Here is a 17,229-nt window from a genome sequence, read left to right as displayed (position 1 = left end):
TCTCTACACTAAACTGCCTGCATTCTCCCCTAAGAGACCATTTGTTTGATCCCGAAAATGTGGTCGGAAGTGCCGTATGGATGGTGTTACGCAATTGCGGAGCCTCCAGAGGCCAAATTGAGCTCTGTACTGCATCGCCAGACAGCTCTCAAATGTTTTAACAATGCGGAGGGCTCTGTATAGCGCCGCGTTGACATTGTTTGACCGTAGGTGAGGGCACGAGGTCCTGTATAAACAAAAACTCCCTTCCTTGACAACAGCTCTGCGCTGCTCGGCGAGACACAAGAAGTGTGAATGCTTTAATTTACGCAGATGCCATATCACTGTAAATGCTGCACGGTCAATGCAGACGGCAGATTGACCATGTAGCGCCTTTAGACTTAATCTCCTCTATGGGGTTCTCTACCTGGTTTTATAATAGAAAAGTTGACCTGGCATAGCACACATCTCACGTTCCAGAATGCAAGATCAGCATAGCAATATTTACACTGTTCCACAAGAAACCAAGCCATAGCACAGCACCCGGCTCTACTAATCAGCTCAGTAGGATCAGGACCCGGCTCGACTAATCAGCTCAGTAGGATCAGGACCCGGCTCGACTAATCAGCTCAGTAGGTAGTAGGTAAAGGACCCGGCTCAACTAATCAGCTCAGTAGGATCAGGACCCGGTTGTACTAATCAGCTCAGTAGGATCAGGACCCGGCTCGACTAATCAGCTCAGTAGGTAAAGGACCAGGCTCAACTAATCAGCTCAGTAGGATCAGGACCCGGCTCGACTAATCAGCTCAGTAGGTAGTAGGTAAAGGACCCGGCTCTACTAATCAGCTCAGTAGGTGCAGGACCCAGCTCTACTAATCAGCTATGTAGGTAAAGGACCCGGCTCTACTAATCAGCTCAGTAGGATCAGGACCCGGTTCTACTAATCAGCTCAGTAGGATCAGGACCCGGTTCTACTAATCAGCTCAGTAGGATCAGGACCCGGTTCTACTAATCAGCTCAGTAGGATCAGGACCCGGTTCTACTAATCAGCTCAGTAGGATCAGGACCCGGCTCTACTAATCAGCTCAGTAGGTAAAGGACCCGGCTCTACTAATCAGCTCAGTAGGTAAAGGACCCGGCTCTACTAATCAGCTCAGTAGGATCAGGACCCGGTTCTACTAATCAGCTCAGTAGGATCAGGACCCGGCTCTACTAATCAGCTCAGTAGGTAAAGGACCCGGCTCTACTAATCAGCTCAGTAGGTAAAGGACCCGGCTCTACTTATCAGCTCAGTAGGTAAAGGACCCGGCTCTACTAATCAGCTCAGTAGGTAAAGGACCCGGCTCTACTAAAAGGAGGCCCCCTGTACATCATCATTCTCTGATTCCTACATGACCTAAGTAATGTATAGAGACAGGGATCTTTATAGAGTGCCTAAATGTACCTCTTCCCACTTTCCTTTTGCTTGGGTCTTATATCAATCAGGGAGGCCCATACTGAGGCTCATATTGAGTCTGAAACCAACGTTTCAGGTGAGGCCAGCGGAAGCCTGGTCCCAGATCTGTTTGTACCTCCTGGCCAACTCCTATGATCATTGTCTACACCAGTGTTTCCCCAACTCCAGTCCTCCAAGACACCCAACAGAAGACATTGTTGTAGTAGCCCCAGACAAACTCACCTGATTCAACTCATTGAGGTCTCGATGATTAGTTGATCAGTTGAATCAGGTGTGCTTGTCCGGGGCTACAACCTGTGCTGTTGGGGTTACTGGAGGACTGGAGTTGGGAAACACTGATCTACAGCACAAAACAGAACTGGGACCAGGCTAAGTCCACTATCCTCCTCTAATGTGAAGGAAACGAAACAGGCAAGTTGTTGCTTTCTGGAATCAAAATATTTAATTAGGTACATATCAAGTATTATTATACCATGTATAAAATTTCAGATCACAATATGAAGCAATGAAACTCTTCATTCAGGCTGACACAGCAGTAGGTAAAGGTTGCCACAAAAATAACTACAGATTAAAATAGAATAGGCAACTAAAATTATAGAAAAATGGCATACGTTGTAGTAGTATAGGAAATGATAGACATCACTTTTTTTCTTTTCAACATATTTTCTTTTTAACAAGTACAATAAAAACAGAACATTAATGCTGAAGCGAAGCATCCACTTGACGTCTAAAGAACTGTTAGTACTGTAGTCCACGGTAGGGGTCGGTACGGTACAAGACTGGGGGGCAGGTAGGGTTGAAAAACTTTCTCAAATGTTTTCCTGAAATCCCTGTTGAAGGAGGATTTCCTGCTTACTCCCCCCTGATTCCGTGAATCTTTCAACCAGAATTTCTGTAAAACCTGGGAATTTTGGAAAGTTACCGGAATCTTGCAACCCTAGGGACAGGGGGGACGAAGAGAAGCTCAAAGGAGAAGGACACAATTAGCTTGCCAGTCAATGCAGAAGAACATTTCTGTTTTGTATATAAGCACTTCGAGCAGTAGGTAGGAAGGAAGTAATAAACATCACAGTTTGCTGCTTTAGAGACCATAGCATTATTTAAAACATTTTGCATTTGCATGTCTTTAAAAAATCCTGAAATATTTGAAAGAAAAAGAACATCACCACAAGAACAGACAGACAAGGAACAGAGGAGAAAGGGAGGAACAGACAGACAAGGAACAGAGGAGAAAGGGAGGAACAGACAGACAAGGAACAGAGGAGAAAGGGAGGAACAGACAGACAAGGAACAGAGGAGAAAGGGAGGAACAGACAGACAAGGAACAGAGGAGAAAGGGAGGAACAGACAGACAAGGAACAGAGGAAGGGAGGAACAGACAGACAAGGAACAGAGGAAGGGAGGAACAGGCAGACAAGGAACAGAGGAGGAAGGGAGGAACAGGCAGACAAGGAACAGAGGAGGAAGGGAGGAACAGACAGACAAGGAACAGAGGAGGAAGGGAGGAACAGACAGACAAGGAACAGAGGAGAAAGGGAGGAACAGACAGACAAGGAACAGAGGAAGGGAGGAACAGACAGACAAGGAACAGAGGAAGGGAGGAACAGGCAGACAAGGAACAGAGGAGAAAGGGAGGAACCGACAGACAAGGAACAGAGGAGGAACAGGCACACATCTTTAAAGGTCCAATGCAGCCATTTTTTATCTCAATATTCAAATCATTTCTAGGAAACAATTAAGCTAGCCTCGTACAAACCATCCTGGATATCCTTGTAGGGAAACAATGTGAACTCGCGAGACCAGGGTGGTTCGTACAAGGCTACAACAAAGTACCTTACTGTGATCGTTTTCAATAAAAACGATCAAAAATAGCTCCTTATATAGCTTGCTTGAGAAATAGCAATTACTCAAGCAAGAACTTTGCTAGGACTGTCTGGGAGTGGTTTGAGTGCAGAAGAGAAAACTAAGCATTTGCTGTTATTGGCAGAGAGGTTTGGAACTCTTTCTTATTGGTCTATTAACTAATTTACCACATGGTGATGTCACCATGGAAAGCCAAACTCCATTCCACCAAAACAGGCTGAAATTTGAGGCAGTCTTTTCAAACAGCTCTTAAATTAAAAGGGCATTATCATAAATTTCACAATTTCACAGTATTATTACAACCTCAGTGTGGAAATATATATAAAACAAGAAAATCTAGTTTTGACTGCACAGGGCCTTTAAAAGAATGAAGCCATTTGTGTCTAAAGTTCAAATGGACCAGTAATAAAGAAATAACCTTTCACATTGTACACTACATTTCCCATCAACCCTCTCTCCTAGGTGGTAATCCCTGACCCCTGTATGTGCTGCTGACCTCAGGCATCCTCCCATTGGAGGCTAAGTAGCGTTAGCATCAGAGACATATTCTCTACATGGCTATGGTTAGCATTAGCATCCTCTCTGGCTGTTCCTCACATGGACAGGTAGATGGCGATGAACTGATGAGTTCTGTGGACGTGGAAGGCTAGGGAGGGAACTCATTGGAGGGGAGGGGGGGGGGGGGGGTCAGGGGGTGTTGGTACCCAGGGATGAGAACCCATTGGGGGTGTAGGGGCATGGTGCTCCAGGCTCTCCTGGGGCTTGGATGACTTCAGGCTGGTGACGTAAATGGGGACAGTCCAAGTCCAACAGGTGGGGTCAGTCCCTGCTGCCTAGGAGATGGAGGGTGTGTGTATACTATGTACCAATGTATGAATACGTGTGTATGCCTATGTTTGTTTGTATGCATCATGGGTCTGTGTGTAACTGTTTGGGTAAGTGCAGGTGTCTTGTCCTCATCGGCCCTTGCTATAGCCAGGAAAGAACTGGTCCAGCAGCAGCTGTAGAGTCTTGTTTAGGACCATGACGTAATCCTTCCCCAGGTCGTGGCGACAAGCAGGGCAGGTATACACCTCAGCACGGAACGACCGCTGGAGACAGGTCTGGGGTAGACCAGGAACAGACCGAGAATGCCACAGGTCAGTAAGAAGTCAAAGAAAGACAACTCCTTAACTGTACAGTGCCATATGGTCATTTCTAATTCTACACCTGTACCTTCATGTGTATGAAATCATAAAACGACAATCGGACAATAATCACTACATTTAAAACAGCAGATTCAGTTGAAACCTTGAACCCGACACACACACACACACACAGTTTGTGGACACCAACCTTGCACACGTTGTGTGTACAGACTGTGGTGATGGGCTGGTAGACCAGCTCCTGGCAGCAGACACACATAAACGTCTGTTCCACCTTCCTCAGGAAGTTCTAAAGACACAGAGACAGGAAGTACAGGTACAGACATCACCATGGAAACCGCAGCTTCACATCCATCATCATAGTTGTTCCAGTAATATTAGTGTTAAAATCAGAACTGTGTGTCGGTGTAATATTGGTCGTATACAATTAATTAATGGGACGGAGTTATGAGCTGCTGTTGTGTTCGTTTAGATGCTGTTTGTGCTGTTGCCATGGCGTCTGCTGTACTGTGCCTTGTTGCGTCATGGCATGTCGCATTGTGACCTTTACGTACCGGCCCCTCCTTGAGGTGTCCCATGGCCTCGTCCCAGTTCTTTCTGTTGGGCTGGTCTTCCTTTATGAGGCTTTGCTGCTGCTCTGTCAGCTGGAACGACTCCTCCATCTTCTGACGCTTGGCTCGGGGCTCCGTCGATTCCTTACACACCTCTGAGAGACGCATACCAACACACATTGTTTACGGATGCATGGACACATATCGTTTCTATTCAAATATGGGTAACATTTTATTTGACACCTTTAAAACACCCCTGAAATGCCTTGGCATATCTAGTTCTATATCTATTGGAAATGTCCCCCCTTTCCCTAGCGACAATTCCACCCATGCATACATAGCAGTGCACCAGATATAAACTGTACACACAAAGGTTAAAAAAAAACATCTCTCTTCTGTCTCTGGCCTATATCCCTGGCGGTGTCTCAACAGGTACCGGTCTCCTGACTGCCGTTACTCTGTGACTGGTCTGTACCCTCCATGGGCTTCTCTTCCTCCTCCTCTTCATCCTCCTCCTCCTTCACCTTCTTCAGAGATTGTAGCCGCGGACGGCCCCGACCAGGGTGCTTCTTGCTCCTGGTGGACCCTGGACGAGCATTAGCCTCCTTCTTGGTCTTGTTGGCCATGGCCTCCACGTAGCCTGGAGGATACTGTAGAGACAAAGAGAGACCGATGAAAACAAAATGGCGACCAGGGGGATACTGTAGAGTAGAGGCACAGAGACAGGAAAATGAAAACATCGGTAAGTATTACAATGCATTATAACTAACTCATAATGCACAATGATAGGCAAGAGGATACTGTACTAAAATGCACACGAAAACAGTCAGACAGACAAAAATATCAACTTTAAACAAAGGACACAAAACTACACACAATGGAGAGGCTGCTCAGTTTTACATTCAATTGAGAAATGAAGACATAAAAGAGACAACAGCAGTCATAACCAAACCCCCGTCCTCTCATACGGTTATAATGTCCTAGAAAACAGCTCCGTAAACCCCTCACCTGCACAGCCAGACCCAGTGTCTGGATGCGCGCCAGCCCCTCAGGTGTCCAGGGAGCAGGCTCCAGGTCATCCCTTCGCAGCAAGTACCTCCACACCAGGAAACCACACTTCCCTTTCTCTGGCCAGTACTTCACCACCTGAGACACATTAGAAATAGAATGACTGACCATCCACAGAACAGACTACAACGTGAATGGGCGTTGCCCCATTGATGCTGTTTAACTAACTGGAGATTTCTGGTCAGACAGGAACAGCACTAAAAATGTGGTCATCAGGGATTCATCTCAAAAATAACATGCATTTCCTCATCTTGTCTTGTTTGAGAAGCAACATCCCTGAAACCACATGGGTTGTGATTACCGTGCTGGTCTGGTCTATCTGGGGAAATCAACATGGTGCTCAAAAGGCATGACTCCTAATGAGGATCAACCCCTCTGATATCTGCACCCCATTTATTTTCACTCGGTTTGTATTACACTTGTAATGAATTTTTTATTTTTCACAAGGGACTAAGAGAGACTACTTACATACATAAAGGGTCCAAAAGGACCTGATATCCAGTCCATGTTCCTGAGAGGGGGATGTTAGTGCCCTAGCTATGATTGGGAGTCCCATAGTGCGGTGCACAATTGGCCCAGCGTCGTCCGGGTTAGGTTTTGGCCGGGGTAGTCCGTCATTGTAAATAAGAATATGTTATTAACGGACTTGCCTAGTTAAAGATTCAATTAAAATAAAAGCGAGTGTACCTTGTAGATGCCATCGTATCGGTTGCCCTCCTCCGGAGCGTACTTGCTGATGCGTCGGCCCTTGGAGCTCCGCACCACCCTCACCGGCTTCCCCGCACGCCAATTCCTGGATTCCGCCCCGTCCTTGTCGTTGATGGGGGCGTCACAGTTCAGCGCCAGGGCCCTGAGAGGTCAAGGGTTAAAGGTCACGTGATGACTAGAACTAGTGGATGTTCCTGAAACCAGTTAAATAATTGATCTGTGTTATAATTGTGTGTTGATGTTTTTGATGTGGGACGACCAAAGAAAAAGGTGTGATAGTGAAAAAAGGTATCTATTTGAAACGTCAGGGAGAGAAACAGGCCAGGTGGTACAGTACTTTGTTTACTGTACCTGTTGTAGTGGGTCAGGGTCTGGTCAAAGGAATGCTCCCCGATGCGCTTGTTCCCTGAAAGGTCGCGACCCCCGCTGCCTGTGTAGGTGAACTCATCTCCCCTGTCCTGAGGGGTAACGTAGAGGTCATAGGGTTAAAAAGAGACACACACACACACACACACCTCTTAAAAATACTGTCTCAGGACATACTAGCCAATCCTTGTATTTTTTTGCTGAGTAAGTGGAAATCGCTTATATGACATCCCAAAGCGCACAGCTAAATCAACATAGTTACAATTCGAAATCCAGTCAAAATAGCTAAATCCATCCTCCAAACAAATCATAAACCACGTTTCCATGCAAGTAAAGTCATATCATGACAGCTGTGATGGAAACAGGAAGTTTTGGTAAAATGTTATATATATGACTTGGTAGGATATTTGTGTCTAAAATGAATTGCGAGAATTGGCAGTGGAAACGCCTTTAGGTGCAAATTTTTATATAATAACCATCATATCGTTGTAACGCGATGACATGGTCTATGGTCCTCCCACTGAGACTTGTGAAACCATGCGGTTGATTAGGCCACAGATGAAATAACCTATGATGAACTTCACCGGGTGGTGAAAGTGAACGATGGTGATCTGGATGCTCCTATTCTGATGACATGATAATCGACACTTGACTGTCTTTGACAAATAAAAATATTCTCGCTCTAATAATCTCATGTAGACTAGTTTACCCAAACAGTCTACCCACACTGTACCTGCAAGCTGTTGGCTATAGAGTGCCAAGACCAGAGTAGGCACATTTGCTATTTAGCGCAACCGTTTTTGTGACAAACTATTGGTAGAGTTGAAAATGTGATGGAAACACATTGAACTTTCGACTTTTATTTGGTACATGAAAACTTAAGCGAAAAAGTAAATGTTGTGTGCACTACGTCATTACTCACTGATTTTAGAATATTCGTATGAAAATCTGTCACCAATTGGATGGAAACCTAGCTAATGTGAAAACATTCATCATGGTGCTGTTAATGCCTTCTCCAGAGCTATGCTGTACAGTGACCATCCTTTAAGAAAGTCAAACGCGTTAGAGGGAGAGAAGGAATGGAGAAAGAGAGAAAGAGAGACAGCGGTGTGAGAACCAGATGGATGGGTAGACTACCATCCTCCCCCAGTGTCTACCAGGCTAAAAGGGCCAGAGCAAACAGCATGGGACATCAGAGGGTCTGCCAGACAGAGGAGGGAAAACAGGGAGAAAGAACGAGATCTCTCTCCACCTGTTTTTTCTCCTACACTCCCACGCTCCTAGATTGCTTAGCTCAAACAACGTCAGACATTTTTTTTTAAAAAGGAAAAAAAGAAAGACACCCACCACTTCATCTTCGAAGCCCCCAGCCAGCACCAGCGAATAGGAGCCATCGTTACTGCGGCCGTGGATACCTCCCACGTGGGGCCTGTGGACTCCCGCCTCGCTCACCTTGGAACAAAGGAAGGGAGAAGATAGAGGGAGTGAACAGGAGTGGGGGAGAGTCAGGATGGGTGATATGGGGGGGGGGGGGGGGAGAGAGGGGGGGAGGAACGATGTTGTGATAGATGTGATTCTGGCTATGTAAACAAATCCTTAGTGTCATAATATTAGATAACTATGAACCGCTAAAGTTAACTGAAAATAACTATCTTTTCCAGAGTCAACATCTTCATGATTAGAAAATATTACATTTTCTCTGTTCTCTCCGAGTTTCTGAGAAATCACCAAACCTGCATCACCCCAACTGTATGGTCACATGGTACCAAACCTCATTACCATTGGCTCACCTGAACGCGGAACTTCCATGTTGTTCCCACGGGAACCCCAGGTACGGGCCCGTAATGGTTGGAGGGGACGATGGTACATTCCTTAGTGCGCCCCACACAGGCCATACCCTGTAACATCAACATGGCATTCAGGGGAAGGACTTAATCATGCATGCTTTAGCTAGCATGTATTCACACGTTGGACCACACACACACACATTACATAAACCAAGGACTTCCTAGTACAAGCTTTAGCTACCATATAGCCTAATCAGACCTGAATAGCATTGTATGTATGTATAACAAGAATCCATTATCCGGGCTGGAAATGTTTATTTTATTAAAGTGTTGGACAATTTGATTCATTCCTCAGTGTTTCTCTCTCATAACATTCCCAAACCATGAGTAACCCCCCCTCCCCCAACAACACCTTGTTTAGCACATAAATACATACTAATGTACAGAATAGTCTGTTTTCAATTAGCATTCTATGCCTTCCAAATGGCACTAAATTCCCTATATAGTGCACTGCTTTTGACCAGAACCTTATGGGCCCTGATCAAAAACAGTGCACTACATAGGGAACAGGGTCCCGTTTGGTACGCATCCATGGTGTATTTCTGGGAAACAATGGGGTTAGCTATTTTCCCCTACTTTGGTTCCAGGAAAAGAACTTCACTCTGCTGAGTCATTTTAAATAGCATTGTTACCATCGCCTCACAGCGTGAGAGGGAGACAGCAAACACTGTGGCTTAGAGTAACTTATCGAGGGACTGTCTGTGTTACCTGGGCCTGGGTTGCGTTCAGTAGAACACATTGTAGCAAAACGTTTTAAATGGCATTGTTACCATCGCCTCAGTGTGAGAGGGAGTTAGCCAACACAGAATAACACACATCTTAGTGAGAGCCGAGGAACTTACTGTGGGCCTGGGTCATGTTCAGTAGGCACCAAACAGAAGACTACGGAGTAAAATGGGAAGGCACAACCTGGACTTGTCCAATAAGAAATAATACTTATTTTAGTTTGACATTGCAAAGTACAGTTTTGTTCAGTAGGGCACACTGACGCAAAACATTTTGCAACAGAAAACAAAAATGAGTAGTTCTTAATGGAAGTCCAGGTAGTCCATCCCTGTCTCAGTCCGTTCTCTTCGGGTTTGGTGAATAATGAACATACCCAAGCTTGGTCACTGCTACCTGCTGCCAATTGACTCCTTCAGGAGCACTCAGTAACTCTGCTACCAAGCCGTGAACAAGAGATCTACTTTGTTCTGCTAACACTGACTCAACAGGCCAACGGCTTCTGTTAGCGGAACAAAGTGCTAGACAATGACAGTTCTGTTTGCCACCCCGTGTGTGTGTGTGTCTCACTCATTCGGTCTGCTGCCAAAAGAACCAAGGAGGTCCTCCTTCTGAGTGAGGCATTAAAATATGAGCTCCAAGTCCAGGCTAAGATATCGCCTCTTTCTTCCGTTGAAATATGCAATGAGTCAAACAAATTAAGTTACCCCACATAGTTTAGCTGGAGTCCTTGACAGCCAGAGAACAAATTCAAAGAATCGTTTCAAATTCCAAATTCTCTCCCCAGTTCCCCCTTTAGAATTTTGATAACCACAAATAGTGATTCTGCCAATGACCTGATCTGACCCAGGGTTGGGATCAATTCCATTTCAATTCTGCTGAAACTGAAAATCAATAACTTTACTTATTGACTGAATTTAAAAATGGAATTGGAATTAGATGGAATTAGAAAAGATTAGGTTAATCCCAAATGGCAACTTAATCCCTACATAGTGCACTACTCTGTACTACTTTGTTTTAAAGTAGTCCACTATGTAGGGAATAGTGTGCCATTTGGGATGTAACCTTAGTCCCTCACCTTGGGCCCAGGGATTACTGTCAAGGACCCTGTCTGTCTCACCTTGCCCCAGTCCCTCTGGCTCTCTGTATGGGCCCAGGGGTTAGTGTCGTAGACCATGTGTCTCACCTTGCCCCAGTCCCTCTGGCTCTCTGTATGGGCCCAGGGGTTAGTGTCAAGGACCCTGTCTGTCTCACCTTGCCCCAGTCCCTCTGGCTCTCTGTATGGGCCCAGGGGTTAGTGTCGTAGACCATGTGTCTCACCTTGCCCCAGTCCCTCTGGCTCTCTGTATGGGCCCAGGGGTTAGTGTCGTAGACCATGTGTCTCACCTTGCCCCAGTCCCTCTGGCTCTCTGTATGAGCCGAGGGCATCTTGGCTTTCTTCTTACTGGCCTTCAGCTTCTCCCCGGCCTTAACCACCTCACTGGTGTCGTTCTTACAGGTGGGACAGTACCTGCCGAGCACAATACAAGAACCAGAACTCCCTTACTGATCTACTGCCTCAGAGCATGATCAATACAGGAAGTCAATGTAGATGGACAGGAGAGAAACTACTACTGGTAGTATACTGTTGGTGTCAGTGTCTCTTGTATAGACAGTGTGTTACTGAGACATCTATGAGAGAGAAAACTGGTACCTACAATAAAATCTAGACTGTGGCACCCAAAGGAAAATATAGAATGTGGAACTTATTCATATGGCTAAAGGCTATATCTCAGTCAGCACTAACATGTAAGCATGACTATTACACTCACAATGCATGTTCAATCATTATAGTCAATTGACATCGTGCATCATACTTGCTCCACCAGCCATCAGTGCACAGGTCTACAGGTCTTGTCTACATCCCAAAGGGCACCCTATTCCCCATATAGCGCACTACTTTTGACCAGGGCCCATAGGGTCATCCTGTGTGAGTATAGCACCCCCAGGTGGTCTGGGAGGACCAGGTCAGAGCTCACCAGTCCTCGTCGTCAGGTATGGTGGCTAGCGGTGGGTTGAGACAGTATATATGGAAGGCCATGTTACACTCATCACACAGCAGCTGCATATGGGCATCCTGCTTCCCTCCACACACGCAGCACGAGCAGAACCTGCACTCCGACTCGGGGTCCGTCTTGCAGTGCTTACACTCCGGCCCGCTCTTGCCTGGATCCATCCCGGCGCACAAACATACACACACAGACGCACATGTAAGCACATACAGCGGTGTGCACACACTCACAGACACACAAATACATATGCAAAGAATTGGCACACACACAGGCAAACAAAACCACAAGACAAAAACAAAATACCCATAAGCCCACACGCACCACAAACACACATGCATGTATTGATGCCAATAACCCATGTAATCTTGCCATTTAAATTGAACATGCAGAATGCTATATAAGAAGGATTTTAAATGTATCAATTTCAGGCTAATTGATGAAAACAATTTCAAGTTAATTCTTTGCAGTACCCCCTTGACCTCAGCGCTTCTAGAACAGCTGGCGTACTAGGTAGACCTATCTCAGCCCTGATTGGCCGTGGTATGCCCCATCTCAGCCCTGATTGGCTGTAGACTGTAGTATTGGTATGAGTGTGCTGAGGCCTACGTTTGAACTGTCCATCTACAGCAGACAGCGAGTGTGCTCCAGTCTTCTCAATCTGATAGATCTCATCCAGAAACAACAGTTTACAGTCTGGGATGACGTCCCCTGGCCCTCTGGGGAGAGAGAATGTGTTAATCAGTCCATCAGAGCTCCACAGGGAATGTTCTCGACACCCACTCAGCCAGGCTATTAGGATGTTTTGAGGTTAACAAACAGAAATAGAGAAAGTCCTCTTAACTTATGTAAGCAGAAATATCTAAGTTACATAACTGGCATAATCATCTGACCTAGAAGAGAGAAACAGACTTTCCCAACGGAAACTGTCCCATGACAGGTCTCTGTTACCCCAGCATGCCCTCTCTTACCCCAGCATGCCCTCTCTTACCCCAGCATGCCCTCTCTTTGTCCTCTTACCCTAGCATGCCCTCTCTTACCCCGGCATGTCCTCTCTTACCCCAGCATGCCCTCTCTTTGTCCTCTTATCCCAGCATGCCCTCTCTTACCCCAGCATGTCCTCTCTTACCCCAGCATGTCCTCTCTTTGTCCTCTCTTACCCCAGCATGTCCTCTCTTACCCCAGCATGTCCTCTCTTACCCCAGCATGTCCTCTCTTACCCCAGCATGTCCTCTCTTTGTCCTCTCTTACCCCAGCATGCCCTCTCTTACCCCAGCATGCACTCTCTTACCCCAGCATGTCCTCTCTTTGTCCTCTCTTACCCTGGCATGTCCTCTCTTACCCCAGCATGTCCTCTCTTACCCCAGCATGTCCTCTCTTTGTCCTCTCTTACCCTGGCATGTCCTCTCTTACCCCAGCATGTCCTCTCTTTGTCCTCTCTTACCCCAGCATGTCCTCTCTTACCCCAGCATGTCCTCTCTTACCCCAGCATGTCCTCTCTTTGTCCTCTCTTACCCCAGCATGTCCTCTCTTACCTCAGCATGTCCTCTCTTACTCCGGCATGTTCTCTCTTTGTCCTCTCTTACCCCAGCATGCCCTCTCTTACCCCAGCATGTCCTCTCTTACCCCAGCATGTCCTCTCTTACTCCGGCATGTACTCTCTTTGTCCTCTCTTACCCCAGCATGTCCTCTCTTTGTCCTCTCTTACCCCAGCATGTCCTCTCTTACCCCAGCATGTCCTCTCTTACCCCAGCATGTCCTCTCTTTGTCCTCTCTTACCCCAGCATGTCCTCTCTTACCCCAGCATGTCCTCTCTTACTCCGGCATGTCCTCTCTTTGTCCTCTCTTACCCCAGCATGTCCTCTCTTACCCCAGCATGTCCTCTCTTTGTCCTCTCTTACCCCAGCATGTCCTCTCTTACCCCAGCATGTCCTCTCTTACCCCAGCATGTCCTCTCTTTGTCCTATCTTACCCCGGCATGTCCTCTCTTACCCCGGCATGTCCTCTCTTACCCCGGCATGTCCTCTCTTACTCCGGCATGTCCTCTCTTTGTCCTCTCTTACCCCAGCATGTCCTCTCTTACCCCGGCATGTCCTCTCTTTGTCCTCTCTTACCCCAGCATGTCCTCTCTTACCCCGGCATGTCCTCTCTTTGTCCTATCTTACCCCGGCATGTCCTCTCTTACCCCGGCATGTCCTCTCTTACCCCGGCATGTCCTCTCTTACCCCGGCATGTCCTCTCTTACCCCGGCATGTCCTCTCTTACCCCGGCATGTCCTCTCTTACCCCGGCATGTCCTCTCTTACCCCGGCATGTCCTCTCTTACCCCGGCATGTCCTCTCTTACCCCGGCATGTCCTCTCTTACCCCAGCAGGATTCTGATGCGGACCTCCTTGTTTGTCCTGGAGATCTCATTGAGTGCTGTAATCTCAGCATCGAACCAGAAGCCCCTCTCCTCAGGGATCTCTATGTTGTAGTTCACCATGACAACCAGGCCTACCGTGAGCTGGTCCCACCTGAGTAGGGTCCGAGCACGCGGCCGCACGTTACCGCCACACATCTCCACCACGCCGTTCTCAGGGTAACTAGGGAGAGCAAAGAATATTATCTTTATCATCATCCTCCTCCTCCTCAACAACATAACATCTTCCCCAAAATGCATTGATTATGTAAAGCATGGGAATGTAAACCTCCTAAATGAATTACTCTCAAAGGGAATTGACAGGACTGCTTGGCTTAAGCTTGCCTAATTCAATGCATGCAAAATGCTCATAAGTTGTCAACACGAGTACATTTTCTATGAAAAATGATTTTTTTTTGGCAAAGTATAGTCACTTGAAATGTTCGTAACGTATATGCAATATCTGACATTTTAAGTGACGCAAACCACACTTTTGCATAGATTTTTTTGTATAGCAAAATCACAACAAAAAAATCTTCAGATATATGTTATTTGTGCAGTAGTGCTATTTTTTTAGGCGAGGGAGCACATTTATTTTATATAATGACGTCATTTTTCAATCCACATTTGTAGCCTATTGAATATCATTATAGAATATGCATAAAATGCATCCATCCTCCAATTGCAACGTCTACCTTTGCCCACACAAAAACCAAGTTAGGGGCATAACTCATTTCAAAATAGACCATCATCACTGTCGTTTGTGAATGATAATTCACGTTTTACCCGTGAAATATCCAAACAGCCAATCATTTGATCTCCAATAAGTTTCATGGGAATATGCATTTAAATCTTCTTGAATTACTGTTTCATGAGTGAATTTAAGCAGATGGTGTTAACTAATATCCTTTTTTCCAGGCACATTTTGTTTAAAGTGTAACAGGGTTGTTATCTTTCCACCGGACACTGCAGAAATACAGATTTCAATGTTTATATGTATTCCTATTGGTTGTTTGAATTTACATATCAGTAAGGTGTTATGCTATTGGTCATGCTTGCAGACAGGTGGAGATGGCAAATGTAAATCCTTCCCAGCCTGATATTGACATGCAAGCGGCAGATCACGTTCTTTAACACTTTAGCACCCTGCTAATTCACAGTTATTTCAATGCTAAACAGACAAATCAGGAATCTACAGCCATCAACATACTGTTGTCCTGCACATCTAATGCATTTCCTTTTGTCTATCGTCAGGAACTTACGTTTATTGTATTTTGTACAATTTTTTGTAAATTGTTGATGTTTGATTACAAAATCCCCAGTCTGATATTGATATACAAGCGACAAATCTACAGCCGTCAACATCTTGTTGATCCTGCACATCTAATGTGCTTCATTGTGTCCATCGTCAGAACAAACACCAATCAACTGGGATCGCTGGACAGCTGTTACGAAAGCGCATATCCTGCCTATCGGCATGCGCCGTTTGGTTTTAGAGCAGGATTTTTGTTGTTGACTATTCAGCTTCAGATAAGAAATGACTGAGGTGAATTTGGTGTAACATATTATAGGCCTACTATGCTACAGTATATGCTATTATATTAGATTCTGTTATGTAAAATACTTATTAATCATTATGTGATCTTGCGAGACATTCATTCAGCTTTGATTTAAATTGACTCAATCAAATCAAATGTATTTATATAGCCCTTCTTACATCAGCTGATATCTCAAAGTGCTGTACAGAAACCCAGCCTAAAACCCCAAACAGCAAGCAATGCAGGTGTAGAAGCACGGTGGCTAGGAAAAACTCCCTAGAAAGGCCAGAACCTAGGAAGAAACCTAGAGAGGAACCAGGCTATGAGGGGTGGCCAGTCCTCTTCTGGCTGTGCCGGGTGGAGATTATAACAGAACATGGCCAAGATGTTCAAATGTTCATAAATGACCAGCATGGTCAAATAATAAAAATCACAGTAGTTGTCGAGGGTGCAGCAAGTCAGCACCTCAGGAGTAAATGTCAGTTGGCTTTTCATAGCCGATCATTAAGAGTATCTCTACCGCTCCTGCTGTCTCTAGAGAGTTGAAAACAGCAGGTCTGGGACAGGTAGCACGTCCGGTGAACAGGTCAGGGTTCCATAGCCGCAGGCAGAACAGTTGAAACTGGAGCAGCAGCACGGCCAGGTGGACAGCAAGGAGTCATCATGCCAGGTAGTCCTGAGGCATGATCCTAGGGCTCAGGTCCTCTGAGAGAGAGATGAGCACCATTGTGAGAAGTGATAATCTTCTATTTATAATAATAATAATAATAATAATAATGATGAGTACGACTATTTGGGTTAGGCAATGGATCTTGATGAGGGTTATTTTAAGCGATTTGAGCGCCCTTCAAAATTGTGGCGCTGAAAGGACCTCACCCTAACCAAGTGGTCAACATATCGTTCTGGAAGGGTCCGTGGAGTTTTATGAACATCAAGGCAGAGACACAATAATTTGGATCCTAGATCACGTTAGTGTGATGACAAGGTTCATGTGGTGTGAACTGTGAACTGGGATTCAACTAGCTCACCTACATTTCTCTGCATACACAATATAGGTGGTATGTTACTGTAAGTTAAGCACTCGGACAGTAGGGTGAGTTCAAGTACGTGGTACATGAGCCCCAAGTCAACCTCAGAAGTTCTGTCTGTGGCAGTTCAAAGTGGTCAAGCCTCCGACCGACGGACCTCTGCACACGCCTACAGTTTATTCCTAATTTGCACCACCACTAGAGAGAGAGAGAGGGGGGGAAGACAGGTTGGTAAATGGTGGTTTCTTCCCTATATGCTGCTATAGCCTACATATTAATTTAGTTTGTCATTCGATCGTTTTCATGGAACTTTAGCGGTAATTAAATATCATTTAAAATGTATCAGACTTCAATTTTCCAGAAATATTTTTACCAGCTCAGTGTATTCTCAAATTGAAAAGAAAAGAAAGTGAGGGAGCGCCGTTCACCTCCACTACGGCATCACTACACCCCTGTATTTGGGGTCTCACCCCTGTATTTGGGGTCTCACCCCTGTATTTGGGGTCTCC

At 45.7% G+C, this 17,229-nt stretch overlaps 1 protein-coding gene across 4 annotated transcripts in view; it reads right to left on the bottom strand.

The window, feature by feature from the left end:
- Positions 1–1,851: 1,851 nt before the first annotated feature.
- LOC139538441 (E3 ubiquitin-protein ligase UHRF2-like) overlaps positions 1,852–17,229 on the bottom strand; it is a 53,200-nt gene continuing 37,822 nt past the window's right edge. For 2 of the 4 annotated variants that reach the window (XM_071340502.1, XM_071340481.1), the window contains exons 4-16: positions 14,120–14,338; positions 12,364–12,473; positions 11,725–11,911; positions 11,093–11,216; positions 8,927–9,034; positions 8,484–8,588; positions 7,122–7,228; positions 6,750–6,912; positions 6,003–6,140; positions 5,431–5,644; positions 4,998–5,149; positions 4,634–4,732; positions 1,852–4,401 (exon numbers count right to left, since the gene is read on the bottom strand). In XM_071340502.1, coding sequence (XP_071196603.1) covers positions 4,255–4,401; positions 4,634–4,732; positions 4,998–5,149; positions 5,431–5,644; positions 6,003–6,140; positions 6,750–6,912; positions 7,122–7,228; positions 8,484–8,588; positions 8,927–9,034; positions 11,093–11,216; positions 11,725–11,911; positions 12,364–12,473; positions 14,120–14,338 — 1,873 coding nt within the window. In that variant the 3' untranslated portion in view covers positions 1,852–4,254. Of the gene's footprint in view, positions 4,402–4,633; positions 4,733–4,997; positions 5,150–5,430; positions 5,645–6,002; positions 6,141–6,749; positions 6,913–7,121; positions 7,229–8,483; positions 8,589–8,926; positions 9,035–11,092; positions 11,217–11,724; positions 11,912–12,363; positions 12,474–14,119; positions 14,339–17,229 lie in introns of those variants that run through there. The other 2 variants (XM_071340491.1, XR_011667744.1) reach the window with 2 other exon arrangements.

This window comes from Salvelinus alpinus, chromosome 1 (genome assembly GCF_045679555.1).
Source record: "Salvelinus alpinus chromosome 1, SLU_Salpinus.1, whole genome shotgun sequence".
NCBI classification, from domain to species: Eukaryota; Metazoa; Chordata; class Actinopteri; order Salmoniformes; family Salmonidae; genus Salvelinus; species Salvelinus alpinus.
This window is presented reverse-complemented; position numbering and strand designations above follow the sequence as displayed.